This window comes from Phycodurus eques, chromosome 12 (genome assembly GCF_024500275.1).
Source record: "Phycodurus eques isolate BA_2022a chromosome 12, UOR_Pequ_1.1, whole genome shotgun sequence".
Taxonomy (NCBI): Eukaryota; Metazoa; Chordata; class Actinopteri; order Syngnathiformes; family Syngnathidae; genus Phycodurus; species Phycodurus eques.
This window is the reverse complement of record NC_084536.1, coordinates 1,576,286-1,591,789: the sequence shown is the minus strand read 5'-3', so window position 1 is coordinate 1,591,789 and position 15,504 is coordinate 1,576,286. Positions and strand designations below refer to the sequence as shown.

The following is a 15,504-nucleotide window of genomic DNA, read 5'->3' as shown; positions in this document are numbered from 1 at the left end:
AGACGGCGCCGTTTGACGTCTGTTACGTCTGTCAAGTTGTTTTGGTTGCGGTCGTTGCGGAAAATCCCACTTGGCAAAGGCAGATAGATGTTGGACATGCGAGCGATGTATTCGCTACTTTCTGGGCCTGATTTGTGAGCTCGTTGCCTCCCATTAGGAAGAGCGAGAATCACCTTTACTTTCAAGGACTGCTGCTATACTTTCTTGTTCTGCTTCTTCTGTCTCATCTTTTGGCCTTTGCCGCTTTCCAAAGACGCTCTCGAAAAAACACTTTTGGTTTGTTTTTCCTTACTTCCGTAACACACGACCCAGACGAGTCTGACGCGTCTGCAGAGGCCGAGGCGGATTGCGCCCGATTTTCACCAAGGATGGCTGCTGCTGCTGCTGCTGCTGCTGATCTCACTATTTTCATACTGTACATCCAGAACACACTTGAACAGGCATTTTTTTTTTTTCATGAAATATTTTCAAAGCAAACCACAATTTCTGCTTTAGGCGGGCAGATCGATTCACATATCGATAATATCGAACGAACTTTGGCGTGGATATTGATGATGAGCGGATATTTTAGCTGGAGCTCTCGATTAAGCGGTCGATTGATGTTCTCAGCCTCGCCGGCTGTGGGAAGAGACCAAAAGGAGTTTCTTCCGCAGGGTGTCGGAAATTGAAAGTACTATAATACGCCACTAATGAAGAGCGGTCATCGGCTGACCTTATTCTTGTAATTGTGACCATTTCGACACGCACAGATAAAAGGGAGAATTGCACAAATCCCCCAAAGACAGGCGGGTTGGATCTTGTTTTCTCTCTCTTGTCTGCTTGACGCCGCAGCCAATTGGGAAGTGAAAAGAGACGCATTGTTGGCACACAGTACAATCGAGTTGCTTTCCCGATTGTACCCTCGCACTCGTCGCCAGTCGCACGCTATTCATCAAGAAACCGGAAGACGCGTACGGTCCGAGCGAGCGCACAGATCGACGTTGCAAACAGAATCAAACAAGATGAAAACGTCGAGACGAGAGACAATTTGCGGCGCGTCACGTTCTGCTCGGCTCTCCTTCTTCGTCCAGACAGCGAAGATCTGATTCGGAGGGATGATTTTTGATCTTCGACGTGACAAACGATTTGCACAGACGGAGAAGCCGGCGGATCATTCAGCGCTTGCTCACGGGCTCGATGCAATAATGTTTCGACGCGTGAGTGTCAATGCAATTTTGGCACCAACATTGGGGGGGAAAAACCCCAAAACCTATTTGTACATGTTCCTTCAAAACGGCAAATACGATTCGATTTGCCCAGCTCAACCTTTAGTTCCATGAGATATTTCATTTGTCACATCATACATTTTGCTGCGTTTGTTGCAGCCCTGCGACGGATGCTCAAAATATTGCCGAACAAATCATTTCCATTGAAATAAACCACACATTTGATTGTATTTGGATACTAATTGAATTTCAGTCTGACTCGCTTCAGGAGTAGTGTCGCTACTATGTTACTATGCTAACTAAGGAAGAACAAATCAAAGCACGGCCTCCGTGGCCATCGGGCAGCTCCGCTACCACTTTACAACTGCACGGAATATTCACGAGGGCCTTCCCACCGAACGACTGGTTCTTTTTTTGCGCTCCGAAAGAATGACACCATCCGCGGTTCGGGGTCGCGCCTCCAACTCGGAGCATAAATAGTTGTGTGTCCCATTCTCCCACGCTCACGTTCTTCTCTCGTGCTCCCAAATCCCCTTCTTCTGCAATGACCTTTTCCTACGCGCTTTCCCCGTAACGTCACCGCCATTTTCCGCTCCCTCACTCCCAAACGACCATATGCATGCCCGATTTAGCATAATAGCAGAATTAAAAACACACAATTATCAGGTAATGTCCCAGCAAGGGCTATAGAAAGTCACATTAAGAATGCTTTCTGAGTGATCTGCAAGATCGCCCTCTGCGGGGAAATGGAATTGTTTGAGCACAGCCCCCCCTGCAGGCAGGCCTTATTTCCTGCCAATAACACCCTCAGTGGAAGGTAGCCAGCCTTTCAGCGCAATCGCAGGCTAATTGAATTCTTTTGAAAGCCTCGCCTGTAAGCTCAGACAGATCTGGAATTATAGGAGCCAGGCGTACAAGTAGGGAAGGAAGCAGGCGAGCGCGCTCACTTCAATGCCGCTGATGGTCAGTGGGGTGCCAGTCGACCGACTGCTGCACCAAGCCGCCCTTTTCAAAAAAATCATAAAAAAAGCCCTTTTTTTATGATTTTTTTTTTTTTTTGGTGGGGGGGGGGTGACATTTCCACAAAGCAGGACACGTACGGCGGTCCAAACATAGGGCCGCGTGGCAAGCGTGGCAAGCGTGACACTGACTGGCTTTCTCATCAAATATGCAAACCACTTGGATATTGATTTGCTTCCAACTACGACTAGGACTACGCGAGGCCTGACCTCGAGGTCAACGCAAAACATTTTCAAATACACTAAAACAGGGTTGCCCAAACTGTGGGTCAGAGCCCAAAATGGGTCACCACTCAACTTGCATTGGGTCGCAGGCAGGACACTAGAGTGAAGCCGGCACTCAATGTATTTGCAAAAGGGCTTATCGCTGTACTGCACTACATTCTAAATTCCAGAAAAACTAAATATCATGATGCTTGATGCTTTACTGGTGTACTTTTAGCGGTTTAGGACGGTCCATTAGGGACTATTCAGACTTAGCTCTCACGTCAAAAACCGAAACGCTCTCGCACACATTGCACATCACAAGACGTAGGCGCATTTCAGTGTGGTGTGCGTGTGAAAGGATTTCACTTTGGGTGTGAGAGGCAACCCCGAAAAATGTCCCTGACGTCCCCTCCATCTTCCGCCGCGCGCCGTCCGTCACCTGGAAATGTCGTCGACGCTCTGGATTTGAGATCTCGAAAAACGGGTTCGTCTTCTTGCGATGGCAAACAACTCACGAGCACTCATTTCAACAAAATGTTTAAAAAAAAAAAAAAACACATCACATCATTTCAAAACAAAAATAAGACACTCAAATAAGCACAGTCGCAGCTGCTAATTGCATGAAGTTCCAGGTTAAGCAAATGATCGTAGCCTGTATTTAGTGTAATTGTTTTTCATTTGGTATTAATTACAGGACAGTGTGTTGAAAAAGAAGGTGATGTTCGTGCAGCGACCTCACAGCCAAAAGCCCAAAACCTGAGGTCAAAAGTCTTCGGGGAGCGACAGCTGCGGCTGAGTGGAAAAGCAGCCAGCTTCGCTACTTGCGTTCTAGAGCGCAATGGATTTTAATCAACACATTATGCCAGTTGTTAATTGCTTTTCCCACCCGCTGCTAAAATAATTAGCTACTTTTTCAAATGATTGCAGTCGTAGCCATCTGTTTGGAAACGCGCGGGCGGGAAGTCAGGCCCGGAGCCGGCGGCCACGTTGACATCGGCTTCCTTTGGATGACACGGGTGCTCCGGGAAGCAAAGAAAACTTCCGACTCAACCCAATCACGTACTTGACGCTAAATTCGCCGCGATGCCTTCGGGTCGGCGGTCTTATGTGCCGATGCGGAAAACAGAAGGGCTGTCACTAGCCGATCTTTTTAGAATGGATGATTGATCCAATCATTTGTTTTACTACTATCAAATTCTCATTTATGAAGAATGTACTTCAATTCTTAAAATGCATATGTCGGTACCGAGTACGGAAGGTATTCAGACCCCCTTAAATGGTTCGCTCTTTGTCATATTGCAGCCATTTGCTAAAATCATTTATGTTCATTATTCCCTCATCACCTCATATTGACAGAAGAAAACGGAATCGATGACATTTTGTCCAGATTTATTAAAAGAGGAAAAGCGAAATATGACACAGCCGTAAGTAAGCCGTTACCCTTCGTTGTGACGCTCATATATTGAACTCGGGTGCTGCCCATCTCTTCTGATCATCCTCGAGATGGTTCGCCACCTTCATTGGAGTCCAGCTGTGTTTGATTGTACTGATTGGACTTGATGAGGAAAGCCACACCCCTGCCTATCTATATAAGACCTTGCAGCTCACAGTGCATGTCACAGCAAATGAGAATCGGGAGGTCAAAGGAACTGCCCGAAGAGCTCAGAGACAGAATTGTGGCGAGGCACAGATCTGGCCAAGGTTGCAAAAGATATTTCTGCCGCACTTAAGGTTCCTAGGAGCACAGTGGCCTCCGTCATCCTGAAATGGAAGACGTTTGGGACGACCGGAACCCTTCCGAGAGCCGGCCGGCCAAACTGAGCGATCGGGAGAGGAGAGCCTCGGTGAGAGAGGTGAAGAAGAACCCAAAGATCACCGTGGCTGAGCTCCAGAGATGCAGTCGGGTGGTGGGAGAACGTTCCAGAAAGTCAACCATCACTCCACCAGTCGGGGCTTTACGGCAGAGCGGCCCGAAGGAAGCCTCTCCTCGGTGCGAGACACAAAGCCCGCGTGGAGTTTGCTAAAAAAACACGATCCTCTGGTCTGATGAGACCATGTGAGAACTCCAGAGTGAATAATTGTACTGGTATTGACCTGAAAAAGGGTTATTGAAGATCCCTACGTCATTTGTAAAGAGAGGACGATGCACTCTGCGATTAATTTACAGAAGCGGAGTATGACCGCATGACTGAAGAAATAGGTTACAAATGAATTGTCGCGAGTGGACGACTTTGCTGGCCATTAATTGGCGAAGGGTGTCTATCGGAGCGGCGGCCACTATTTCAGGAAACATTGCTTCGGGATGAAAAAGCGCGGGTGCGTTGGACAGGAGCCTCATGCTCAATTTCAACTTTTCAAGGATTTGTGTCCTGAGTTGCAGCTTTTCTAAGTCAGTACATTTGTGAAAATGTGTTTTGAGACCGAGTGCGGCGCTTAAGGTTATACGTCTCACCAGGAGCGGAAGAACAAGCCTGCGCAGCAAATGGTGGACTTTAATTATAGGTAATCGCCACTCTCAGGCAAGACAGCGCACTTAAGAACTTCCAGGCCAATTAGCAAAGTGCCTTAAGTAAGCTGCGGACACGCATGATGTAAAGTGACGGACGGACGGACGGGGGTGGGCCAAAAACAACGTGCGCGGCTCGGAGGCAATTAAGAGGCACAAATGTTACGCCACGCGGGGCTCAAATGAGAAGAAAAGAGGAGCGAGGCACTTTGATGAGTCTCTTCGGAGCTAAGTAGAGCTTAAGCGGCGAGAGGAAAAGGGCGAGGAAAGGGGGGGGGGGGGGGGCAAACAAAAGAGCGCTGACTAGCGCGAGGCCCGACGTCACGCCGCTTCCCCATCTCGCTCGTCGAGGGCCCCGAACGCGCCACGAGCGGGCTGCAATTCGAGCGAGCGGGCTGTCTCCTCTCCTTCGCCCCGACGCGACGCACAATCCAAGAGCTCGTCTCCTTTCATTGGGCTAGTTGTGCGCCTAACGAGGGCCCTCGTCCAGGGGGAAACGCTCGCCCGTGCAAAACTCCTCAACGAGTTCGGAATCGAACGCTGAGCGACGGTCGGACAAATGAACCCTCAAGACGTAATTCGAGAAAGTAATGCTCGTATGAGCGGAGGTCTGTACCAGGTCCCTCCCTCTTGGATCCCACGCACTGTGCGCGGACCTGATCATTTTTCCTAAAATGCCACTTTGGCGCACTTTTGTACAAAAGGAAATGCTCATGTGGGGAAACGTACGAGCGCTTCTGTAGTTGAAGGACATTGTGCTCATATTGAGATCCAGCATCTTAGTAAGGTGGGACCTCATCTGGAAAATATACTGGCATAAATGGCTTAATGGGGCTTCCACACATTTCATAGACCACAGTTTGGCTGGCGTGTTGTGATATGTGCTTCACAAGGTTCCTTAATCAGGTTCAAACTTCCAGTTGCTCTTAAAGTGTAAGTCGGATTCGTCCACGGTCTCACGACTCACCGCAACACAAACTCCTTTTCCCCATGAGAAATAACTTGAAGGGGGCACGGCTTAAAATAGTTGAGTATTTCTCATGGTAAAAGGTTCATCGTTGAGCAGGTTAATTAGAAACGACCGATGAATTCATTTGAAACGATCGGCCTCGCTCATCATTTTATCGACTCATCTGAAAAGCTCCGTCGTCATTTTTGCGTCAGCGAAGTATAATGCGAGCAAAGCGAATATATTCAGTGTCGTATCCAGTACGCGAGTATGTTCCGACTGGAAGGCGGAGAGTACTTTTTGTGTGCTCTCGGTTGTTCAGCAGGGGAAGGGCTTTGCGCGACAAACGCAAATACGACGTTGCGGCCGGAGCAACGGTTCAAGAGGTCGTCTCCACATAACGTGCAGTCTTCCTCGCGAAATGCTTCAGTAGGTGCTGCCGTTTTGGTGAGCCGCTGACCGATGGCGTCGTCGAACTGCCAACATCAGCTACGACCTGATTTGTTTGTTTTTCCGGACGGGGAAAGGGAGGCGTCCCTTTTGGGAGAGGCATTTATTTGTTCGAGTGGCGCTTGGAGGTACTTGGAGGGCATTCCTTTCAGGTGAAATGCAACAAAATGATCATGAAAACACAATCCAAAAGGACAAGGATCCACTTACCACTCGCGGTCACTGGAAAATCAGTCCAATGCGGACTTCCACCCGGCCGGCGCTGCCCGTGTCCCGCACGCGGTGCTGAACGATACGGAAAAGATTCCCGCTGCAGCCCGGCTCATGTGATCGCACGCGAAATATACGTCAAGAAACGACACAGCTTCTCGTGAACGCCTACACACGGTAAGCCTTTAATTCGAAGATAGATTTGTTTAGAGCTTCAATTACATTTACAGTCAGAAATCTGTCATCTTTTTCAGCGCACACTTCAGAATAATAGCGGTGTGTAGAAACAAAATCCTCATAGTAGCTTTCATTTTCATCCAAACAATTGCAACGGAAACACTGCACACAAAAAGGGAATATCGGGCTTCGCTGTGTACAAAAGTCATCATTCATCCGTCTTGCACGGAGTCAACTTGCGTCTTGACAACATTGAGACTTTGCAACGTTACGTGCTTGTTCAAACACACGGCTGTTATTGCCACCGCGACAATGTGCGCTCCCTCAGTCTAGCAACTACAAGTGGATAAAGTGACCAGAAGAAAAGCCATATGCGTGTGATAAATCAAGTGAAAGGGACACGAAAGAGCCTCGCAGCAGAATACACAAACGAGAGCAGCTTTTCCTTCATCGATCCAGCGCCTCCTCGCCGCTCACGCTCGCCAGATGTGCCGACGAAGCGACAGTCGCAGAGGACGGGAAACGCGCTTCCCAGAGGTGTCAGCTCGACGGCGAAATACTTCCTCTGCATTCAAAAGAATTTCCTCGTTGATCAGGCGAGGAGTTCACAGACAAGCTCGGTCGGAGCGAAAGGGAAAAAGCACGCGGAGCGTCGGGACGCACCTAAATGTCGATGAGGTCGTCGCCGCTCTCGTCGCTCTCCACCGTCAGCTGACGGGTCCACCACTTCTTCACCTCTGACCCCGAGGAGGCCTCGTCGTGGACGGGGTTCATCTTACACACGACGGACTTGACGCTGGTGCGACCTGACACACGCACATTTACGAACACAATCGAATAATACCAAAATGCAAATATCCGACCTTCGCAAAGGTAATAATGATCCGTTTTGCTTGATACTAACAGAGCGGTAATCATGTCAAATGTATAGTCGTAGTACTTTTATTACTGGGGGATCAAAGATGGCGCCTTTGAGTTGGAAGCCTCTTTCGTCATCCCTTGGCACTTTTTGAACCTTTTCTACTCATTTAATTGTGCGTTGGGGACTATTTTCGGCGTTTCTGGCTGAGAGTATCGGCGCTGGTCGTTTTGAGTTTTTGGGATTTCATTGTGCGAAGAATTTTGGGGCAATGCGACTTCGCCGCTCGTCTACGATGCTACGACCGCGAGGAACTTCGCGCCCCGACATGGCGCCGAATGCGTCCTGAGATAAACGATGGAAAAGGGATGAGAGTTGTAACGAAAGCGCAAACTGGGGCCAGTATACGTAACATATCAAATCCTAGTTTTGTCGGATACGAGGTTGTCCCTCTCTGTCAATGTCAGTGGAAAGGTTTTTGGTTTTTTTCCGAGGACAACTCCCGCACTGCGTTTGAGAGCGTTTAGGGCTGGGACGCCGGGGAGCAATCACGTATTGTGTGTGCGCGCGAGTGCGCACCTGCGGGCAGCCGCCACTGTCCCAGCTTCCTCTGCGGCTTGCCCAGGTCGGAGGAGTCCTGCCTGTAGCCGCCTCTGTCGGACAAGGTGGGACTGAGCATCTGCTGGAGGCCGCTCATCTAAACAAAGAGGACACGCGCTTTGTTGAGTGCGCAGCCGCCGGCGCGGCGGCGAGCGGGCGGGCGCAGACCTCAGGCTGCGACGGGTTGTCGGCGTTGCGGTCTTCGCTCGGCACCGTGGTCTCGATGCTGGGGGGGTTGAGGAAGCGACTCAGCTCCTGCTGCTGGCTTTCTCTCAGGCTGTGGATGATGCTACACGACTGCTGCGGCACAGCGAGGACAAAACGCGGTAGACGTGCGCGTGCCGAGGCGGCGGGGGCGGCGGCGTGCGGAGAACTCACCGCACGAATGCGTTTGAGGCACTTCTTGAGCCACATGCGGATGGTCTGCTTGGCGACCTCCTCCTCGATGGTGTACTCCAGCTGTTCCCGGGCCAACAGCTCCTCCAGCTGGAGAGACTTGCGAATGTCCACCGAGCGATAGGACAGCATGCTGCCGACGCGCGCGCGGAAACGAGGACGCCGTTATGACAAGCTGAGCGGCGCATTCAAACATAATTGCACGGGAAAAAAAGGACGTTTTGTTGCCGTTAATGATCAATTATTTCTGGCCGGTGCTCGTGTGACTTGAGCTCGTCGAGTCTTACCTGGTGACAAAGCATACGCGGAGAGTGTTGACGACGATAAGCATAAATAGTTGGTTAGTTATACCGAAGCTCCGCAGTCCGGCGTCGGCGTATCCTCAAGAAATATTCAATATATATTCAATATTCTCTCTCTATTCCAGTACAGCACATTTGGCAAGTGCTCTTCCACTGTATCCAACTTTGACATACAGTACAGTCACATATCATCGTTTCGAACTTTTTTTCCCCCCCAAACATTTATTTTGATTACAATTTGATGTTAATGTTCTAACTCGGCAGAATGTTATGTTGGCCTATCATGATGTGAAATACTTTTGGCCTCATTTTTGATGAACAATTGAACTGCATTTGAAATAATGTTGGTCATGACGATTGTCCTTTTTTTAGGCCGTGCTTGTTGTGACAAGTTTGTGACTCGCTGATGAAGAGCCTTGGACATGCAGATAACGACAAAGAATGATTGAATGAATGAATAAAAATATTCCTCTGGCCAATGTGTGAATACTTTTTGCCTTAATGGTAGCGGCAGTTTTGATTGAAAATGTTGACGTCTGATTTCTTCAATCACGCAAATATGGTTTCCGTTGATGTGTAACGGATAAGGAACCACGTTTGTTCAACGTTTGTCAAAATGGATGCAACACACCTCGCTATGTGATTTGCGAAGGAAGGTCATGGCAATCATGAAAAAGTCCTAGTTTGGTATGACAACTATACCAAACAGCTACATGATTATTAATACAAATGAGCAGTGAATTTGAAAAGAAAATAGTTTGTTAATGTACAACAATCCCTTTCCGGGTTGAAGTGATTTCCAAGCCACGAAGAAAGAAAGCGTTGTCACCTGAGCACATCGTGGAAGGTGACGTCGCCCCCGCTGTGGAGTCGCTCCATCTCGTAGCACATGTGCTTGAAGAGCAGCTTGTCTTTGTCCAGGTCCACCTCCAGCCTGCCCCTGAGCAGACGCAGCAGGAACTTCACCCTGGACGTCGGGATCACGCCCTGCGGGAGAAGGCGAGAAAATATGAAGCAGGGGCCCGACTGAGAAATCGACGTATTCTTCCGTTGTCATTCCCCGAGGCGCGTAATCGCTCACCTCCCGCTTGTCGTCCACCATGTTCCAGATGATTTGGAAGTGCCTCAGGTCGTTGTAGCTCAGCAGCTGGTCCTCCTCGGTGGAGTAGAACAGCGAGAAGTTCTCCACGATGATGGCTGCGTGGCAAGAGTAGAACTATTCGGTTCCCGCGCCGTCCGTTTATTATGGCTCCGGGTTGCTTCCGTTTTTGTTCTGTTTGTTTGTTTGTTTGAATTTGTCATGACAGAATTGATCCTTTGCCAAAGTAGCAGAGCAGATCAACAAGTGTTTTTCTTCCTCTTTACTTTTCACTTGACTCTTTTTGTTTTTGACGGCACCGCCACCACAACAGCGGAACTGAAACATACTTCCGGCTTGGCTGTTTAGTCGAACATGAAGAGTGAACAAAAGGAAAGTTCCCCAAGTTTCGCTCGTCTCCGAGCGGCAGAAGACGCCGAAAACACAACTGCGTGCTCCAGCAAGTTGAATTTTCAATGATTTAGAAAGGAGTTGTCACAACGGTAGCACTTTCAAAATTCTGAAAGCACTAACTCACTTGTTCGTGATCAGTGAGGCACTTTGCGCCCAGTTTTAATGTGAAAAGTGTGATTTATTGAAGGATTTTATGTACCTGTTGATATGTCTCGTCTATGTCTTAAGTCACCCGTACAAGGCACGACAAATATAAATGAGCTGCATGCTAACTTGGGCACATTTAGGGCACACTTGGGCAGTATTGTACTGGTGTTCATGAATGCGTTGTCTCTTTTAAGTCAATAAAAAAAGAAAAGAGAAAACAATACAGTTCATGATGAACTCGCTAGAAACTTTCATTGCAGTAATGCCTACCATTTTAGTTTGATGACACAATTCTTAGCTTCTATTTACGAATGTCGAAATGTTATTTCAAAGCAATGCCTTTACAGGTCAAGGATTTATCGGTGTGGCAGGAGGCGCGATGCACTGACCGACGAGAAGGTTGAGCATGATGTAGGCGATGATGACGTAGAAGGAGCAGAAGTAGATGAGGGCGCCGGCGTAGTTGCCGCAGTCCGTCTCCCAGTAGCGATGCTCATCCGGGGTGCAGAACGGAGCCTGCACCTGAGCAAAAAAAACAACATTCCAAAGGAGCCAAATGACACTTCTTCAAATATCGTCGGTCCCTTAAATTGACTCTGTGACACTTTAAGGTTTCTCCCGAATAGAAAAATATCTCCTTCGTATTAAGCGTAATTATCTGCGTTCATAGACGCGATTGTTCAACACAACGTTAACTATCCAACAGCTGAACCTATTTGAACTCTGTTGCTAACCAAAGCAGCAGCATTGCGCCTCAGTCTCGCAGATGAATTCCAGAATGGAATGTTACGAGGTTCTTGTGCATTATGGACAGTGAGCGTTCCGGTAGATTCTGTGAATTGGGATATTATCATGATGATGATGATGACGATGATTATTTAATATCATAATCATTTCGTATTGAATATGATTCCAAAAGAAAAATGATTTTGTAATATGCATCGTTTTGCGATTTGCAGCCGCGTCTCACGTCGTTACTCGTGCGAACACGGGTTCGAGTGTGCAAGGACAGCCGCGCGGGTATCAGTCCTCCCTTCTGTTTGTGCGTACTTACCATGCAGTCGTGCATGATTTTATTCCAGTCCTCCCCTGTGACGATGCGAAAGAGGACCGTGATCGCTTGGCCCGCCGTGGAGAAGTTGGCGTGCCTGCGAGGCGGCGGCGACACGGACCCCGTACTCAGAACAAGCAAACCTCAAAAACAAGCAAACGCTGCGTTATTCCGGGCAAAGCTCACCGGTTGATGTTCTCGCCGTACTTGACGGTGCCGAAGAGAACGACGCCCGCAAAGGCGTAACAGAGGAGGAGCAGGAACATCCCCACGATGATGAAAAAGCTCTTGTACATGCTGACCACCACGGTCAGCAAGAGCATCTTCAGCGTCACCTGGAGACGTCGTTCGTAGGAATGCTTATAAGTCACAGAACAGACTTATAACAAAGACAACTTGATTGTTCACAATGCTGTCCATTGTGTGGAATTGGACCGTTGATTCGTGAAGTGAGTGAGGCAAAACGGAGGCGCACGCGGCTGGCTTTCTCCCAGCAACCAGCGTAGAAACTACAATCATCGATTTGGCCTTCTATCACCTTGATCTTTTCATTTTTGCTTTATTTTTCTCAAGCTGCTGCACCAGATTGCGCATCAGCTTTAAAATAAAATCAAAAACAAATATTTTGACACCCAACCAGTTCTAAAACCAACACATTTACAAGTTGAAATGATGACAATTAATAGAGCGCATCAACGCGCTAAATTGTATATATTTTTGGTTTTTTTACATTGATTTTGCTTCCCAATTAGCAATGTGGATCAGATCCCAATTTAGCATTCCAGTTTCTATTATAATCTTGCAGACAAAATCTGCTCAGCTTTGACAGAGATGTATGATGTTTTTTTGTTTGTTTGTTTTGTAATGGATAAAAATGCATTACTTTTTTTGAAGTTAAGTATCAATGTGTGGATTCTCACTTCATAGGGATCAAAGTGTCGTCAATTCGACTAAAACCGCTTAATCACAACACTTACGTGCTTCCCACATATTGTGAAGAATCTGAAGACGATCACGCATGTCCCCATCATGTAGGTATATGCATTCTAAATAGACAATGAAAACATATGGCTTAAGTTGGCGACGCACATACAACTCTGGCGTCGCAACAGAACGATACGTCGTGTTTCTTACCAGGAGGGCAAAGTGAAGCACGATCCAAATGACGCCGAGCGACGTCACCAGCAGGTCGTAACGATTCCGTCGACTCTGCCAGTAACCGGCGGGAGACATGGCTATCAGCTTCATGGTTACCTAGGCGACGGCAAAAAAGGACGTGCCCGCGAGCGATTATTGCCTCGACGGCGAACGACGAGTCGAAACGGATGCGGCCGAGCGAGCTCACCTCCAGTACAAATATAAAGGTGAAGACCACCGACATGGTGGCGAGAGGGAACGTTACTTGGTCGTCGACATCCCACTGGAAAAGAAGAGCGGGGTCGTGCGAGTTCGACGGTGGCTTTTGAAGGCGCGATATTGTCGGTACCTTGACTGAGAGCAGCACCGACTGAGCCAACACCAGCACGGCGATGCCGCGCTTGAAGAAAGGGTGCTGCGTGATGTCGTACATCTTGGCCCGGAAACCCCCGTTCTCTGTTCGGATGAAGGTCACATTTCATCTCAAACGTTGGCGCTGATAAAACATTCAGTGATGAAAGGTGGAATGAGTGTTCAAGCGTTTGGGAATTTATTTTTGCTTTTCTCTCTTTTAGTGTTTTTAACCATGCTGTAAGAATTTAAAACATCGATTATTTGTTCCTGCCACTCTATGACTTCCAAGACTCCCAAAAATCGAAATGTATAAAAATGAACCAAAAAAACATGATTCTGCTTATTGATGTGTTCAGTCCGCTTCACGAAACGGTCGTATCACTACAGCTCTGTATTTAAAAGGTGTCGTGTGAACAGGTGGGAGCGCTTCAACCGCGACCATCGAGTGAAGGAGCGCTGCTCACGGTGACGGTGACGAGCAGCTCGATTCAGCTGCTGTCGAAGTCGAGTTTCCATTCAATAGCAGAAGATTTAAATGCACTTCCATCGCGCGATTGTTCAAAGGATGTACATCTCCAGGCGTTGAGCTGCTAGTCAAATGCAGCAGAGGGGATCACGCTTCCGTATTTTAGCCATTCGCACCTCCCCGTGTCTTCCTTTTCACTTAGCCGAAGTGCCTTCTCATTTGGTTGCCGTGGTGAAAGACGAGCCCGAGCAACACGAGAACGTCGGCCTGCCTTGACGCGACGCGAGCGTTCATCTGATCCGCCTTAAGTAGCAAGTTTACACCCCGAAGAGCAATTATTTATCATACGTACTGCTCGGATTTCCTCACAATGCAGTGGATATAAACCCAGAACACGAGTGCGGTGCCGTGTGCCTTCAATCGGATTGAATTTCCCTCAAAGTAATTTGGAGCGTTGTGTGCGCAAACGTTTCGAAACGCATACGCGTACCTGGACGAGGAGGGAGGTGGAGAGGTTGGGCAATTTTGAGGCGGCTCTTCAAATCTTCCCATCGCCTCTGATCCACAGTCAGCAAAGCTGTGCCCTGGAAGGGCAAGACAACAAATGCGAACGGACAACGAAACATAATACGGCAAGATCAAGTCGAAATGTTACAAGGATAAAGTCGGGCTTCTTTGCGGTTTTAATCGGAAATAAAGCAAAGACTTAACAGTGGAACAATAAAGTTAACGTGGGTGCACAAAAATAAAAACAAAATCATAATGTGAACAAAAATGAAGAATGGGGAAAACCCATAAAATAAGAGAAAAATAGTCGCAACGATCCACTCGTAAAATTATATATATATATATATATTTTTTTTTTAATAAACTCTCGCCCTTACTTTGTTTTCATTGAAGTTTGCGATGACAACGCCCACAAACAGCGTGAGTCCGATCATGCACCCCAGGAACACGAAGACGTGGATGTAGATGCCGTGGATCTGCCCACATAGAAGATCGCGCTTCAAGAACACAGAGCAAAAAGGAGTCCAGAAATGGAACCCGCAGAGCGCTCAGTACCGGTCCAACTCGGTGAATAATGACATCTCGGACTTCCACCCATCCTTTCAGCGACAGCACCTCGAACAGCGCCAACATGGCGTTTCCCACATTGTCAAAATTAAAGTTGCGAGGGTTGGCCCTGGAACGCGACACAATTACGGAAGGAAAATTCATCACCAACAGTGCTCCAATGAAGCAGGAGGTGTTGCAGAACTAAAAGGCCATGTTACCAGACTCTTGGAACCCAGAATCCTGGCTTCTTCTCTCCGGGTTTCAGTTTCAGGTTGAGATTTTTGGAAACGCTGACGTTAATCCTGAATATACCGTGACAGTCGGCCTGTGACCGACACAATAAACACAGTTACTGTATGCTATTGAACGTACAGTAGGCCTGTCACGATAACAAGTTTTAGATAGAACGTATATATTTCCCCCAAAACCGTCACGATAAACGTTAATATCGCTGTTTTTTGTTTTTTTTATGCCTTTGAAATCAGGAAAAATAAGCTGCAAGACTGTGGCTGTTGCGCTGAAGACGAACCCTTGACCTGTCAATCAAATATATGATGACATTCGCGACTGGCTGAATAAAGTGTGCCACTGAGGTCATGCCTCGTAACAAATTGAATCAACTCTCTCGTGTTAATTGGGGAATAACGCACACACCAACTCGGAGAGTTTTAAACGATTCCACCGTGGTGGAGCGAGCTGTTTAGCTCCTTGAATCGCTAGCTCAACATAATACAGAGTTGACTTTCCCTTAAGTGTCTCTGTTGTCAAGCTACGCGTGGAGTATTGGACGGAGTCAACACCGGCAAGAGTGTAGCGGTCCGCCGGCGTTCCGTGCGCCCACTAGCGGCTAATGACACCGCCGTCCAACTCCGCGCGAGCCGCGACAATGACGATTTATCAAGTCCGGAAAAAAGTCCGTGT

At 48.0% G+C, this 15,504-nt stretch overlaps 1 protein-coding gene across 17 annotated transcripts in view; it reads right to left on the bottom strand.

Moving 5' to 3' along the window:
• Nucleotides 1-6,709: 6,709 nt before the first annotated feature.
• nalcn (sodium leak channel, non-selective) overlaps nt 6,710-15,504 on the bottom strand; it is a 53,338-nt gene continuing 44,543 nt past the window's right edge. For 9 of the 17 annotated variants that reach the window (XM_061691942.1, XM_061691944.1, XM_061691938.1 and 6 more), the window contains 17 exons: nt 14,802-14,908; nt 14,590-14,710; nt 14,412-14,510; nt 14,018-14,111; nt 13,057-13,163; nt 12,916-12,990; nt 12,705-12,824; nt 12,548-12,616; nt 11,757-11,905; nt 11,574-11,667; nt 10,909-11,041; nt 9,962-10,077; nt 9,710-9,867; nt 8,351-8,711; nt 8,162-8,279; nt 7,387-7,529; nt 6,710-7,288 (listed from right to left, as the gene is read on the bottom strand). In XM_061691942.1, the coding sequence (XP_061547926.1) occupies nt 7,387-7,529; nt 8,162-8,279; nt 8,351-8,711; nt 9,710-9,867; nt 9,962-10,077; nt 10,909-11,041; nt 11,574-11,667; nt 11,757-11,905; nt 12,548-12,616; nt 12,705-12,824; nt 12,916-12,990; nt 13,057-13,163; nt 14,018-14,111; nt 14,412-14,510; nt 14,590-14,710; nt 14,802-14,908 (2,064 nt within the window). In that variant the 3' untranslated portion in view covers nt 6,710-7,288. Of the gene's footprint in view, nt 7,289-7,386; nt 7,530-8,161; nt 8,280-8,350; nt 8,712-9,709; nt 9,868-9,961; nt 10,154-10,908; nt 11,042-11,573; nt 11,714-11,756; nt 11,906-12,547; nt 12,617-12,704; nt 12,825-12,915; nt 12,991-13,056; nt 13,204-14,017; nt 14,112-14,411; nt 14,511-14,589; nt 14,711-14,801; nt 14,909-15,504 lie in introns of those variants that run through there. The other 8 variants (XM_061691945.1, XM_061691946.1, XM_061691949.1 and 5 more) reach the window with 8 other exon arrangements.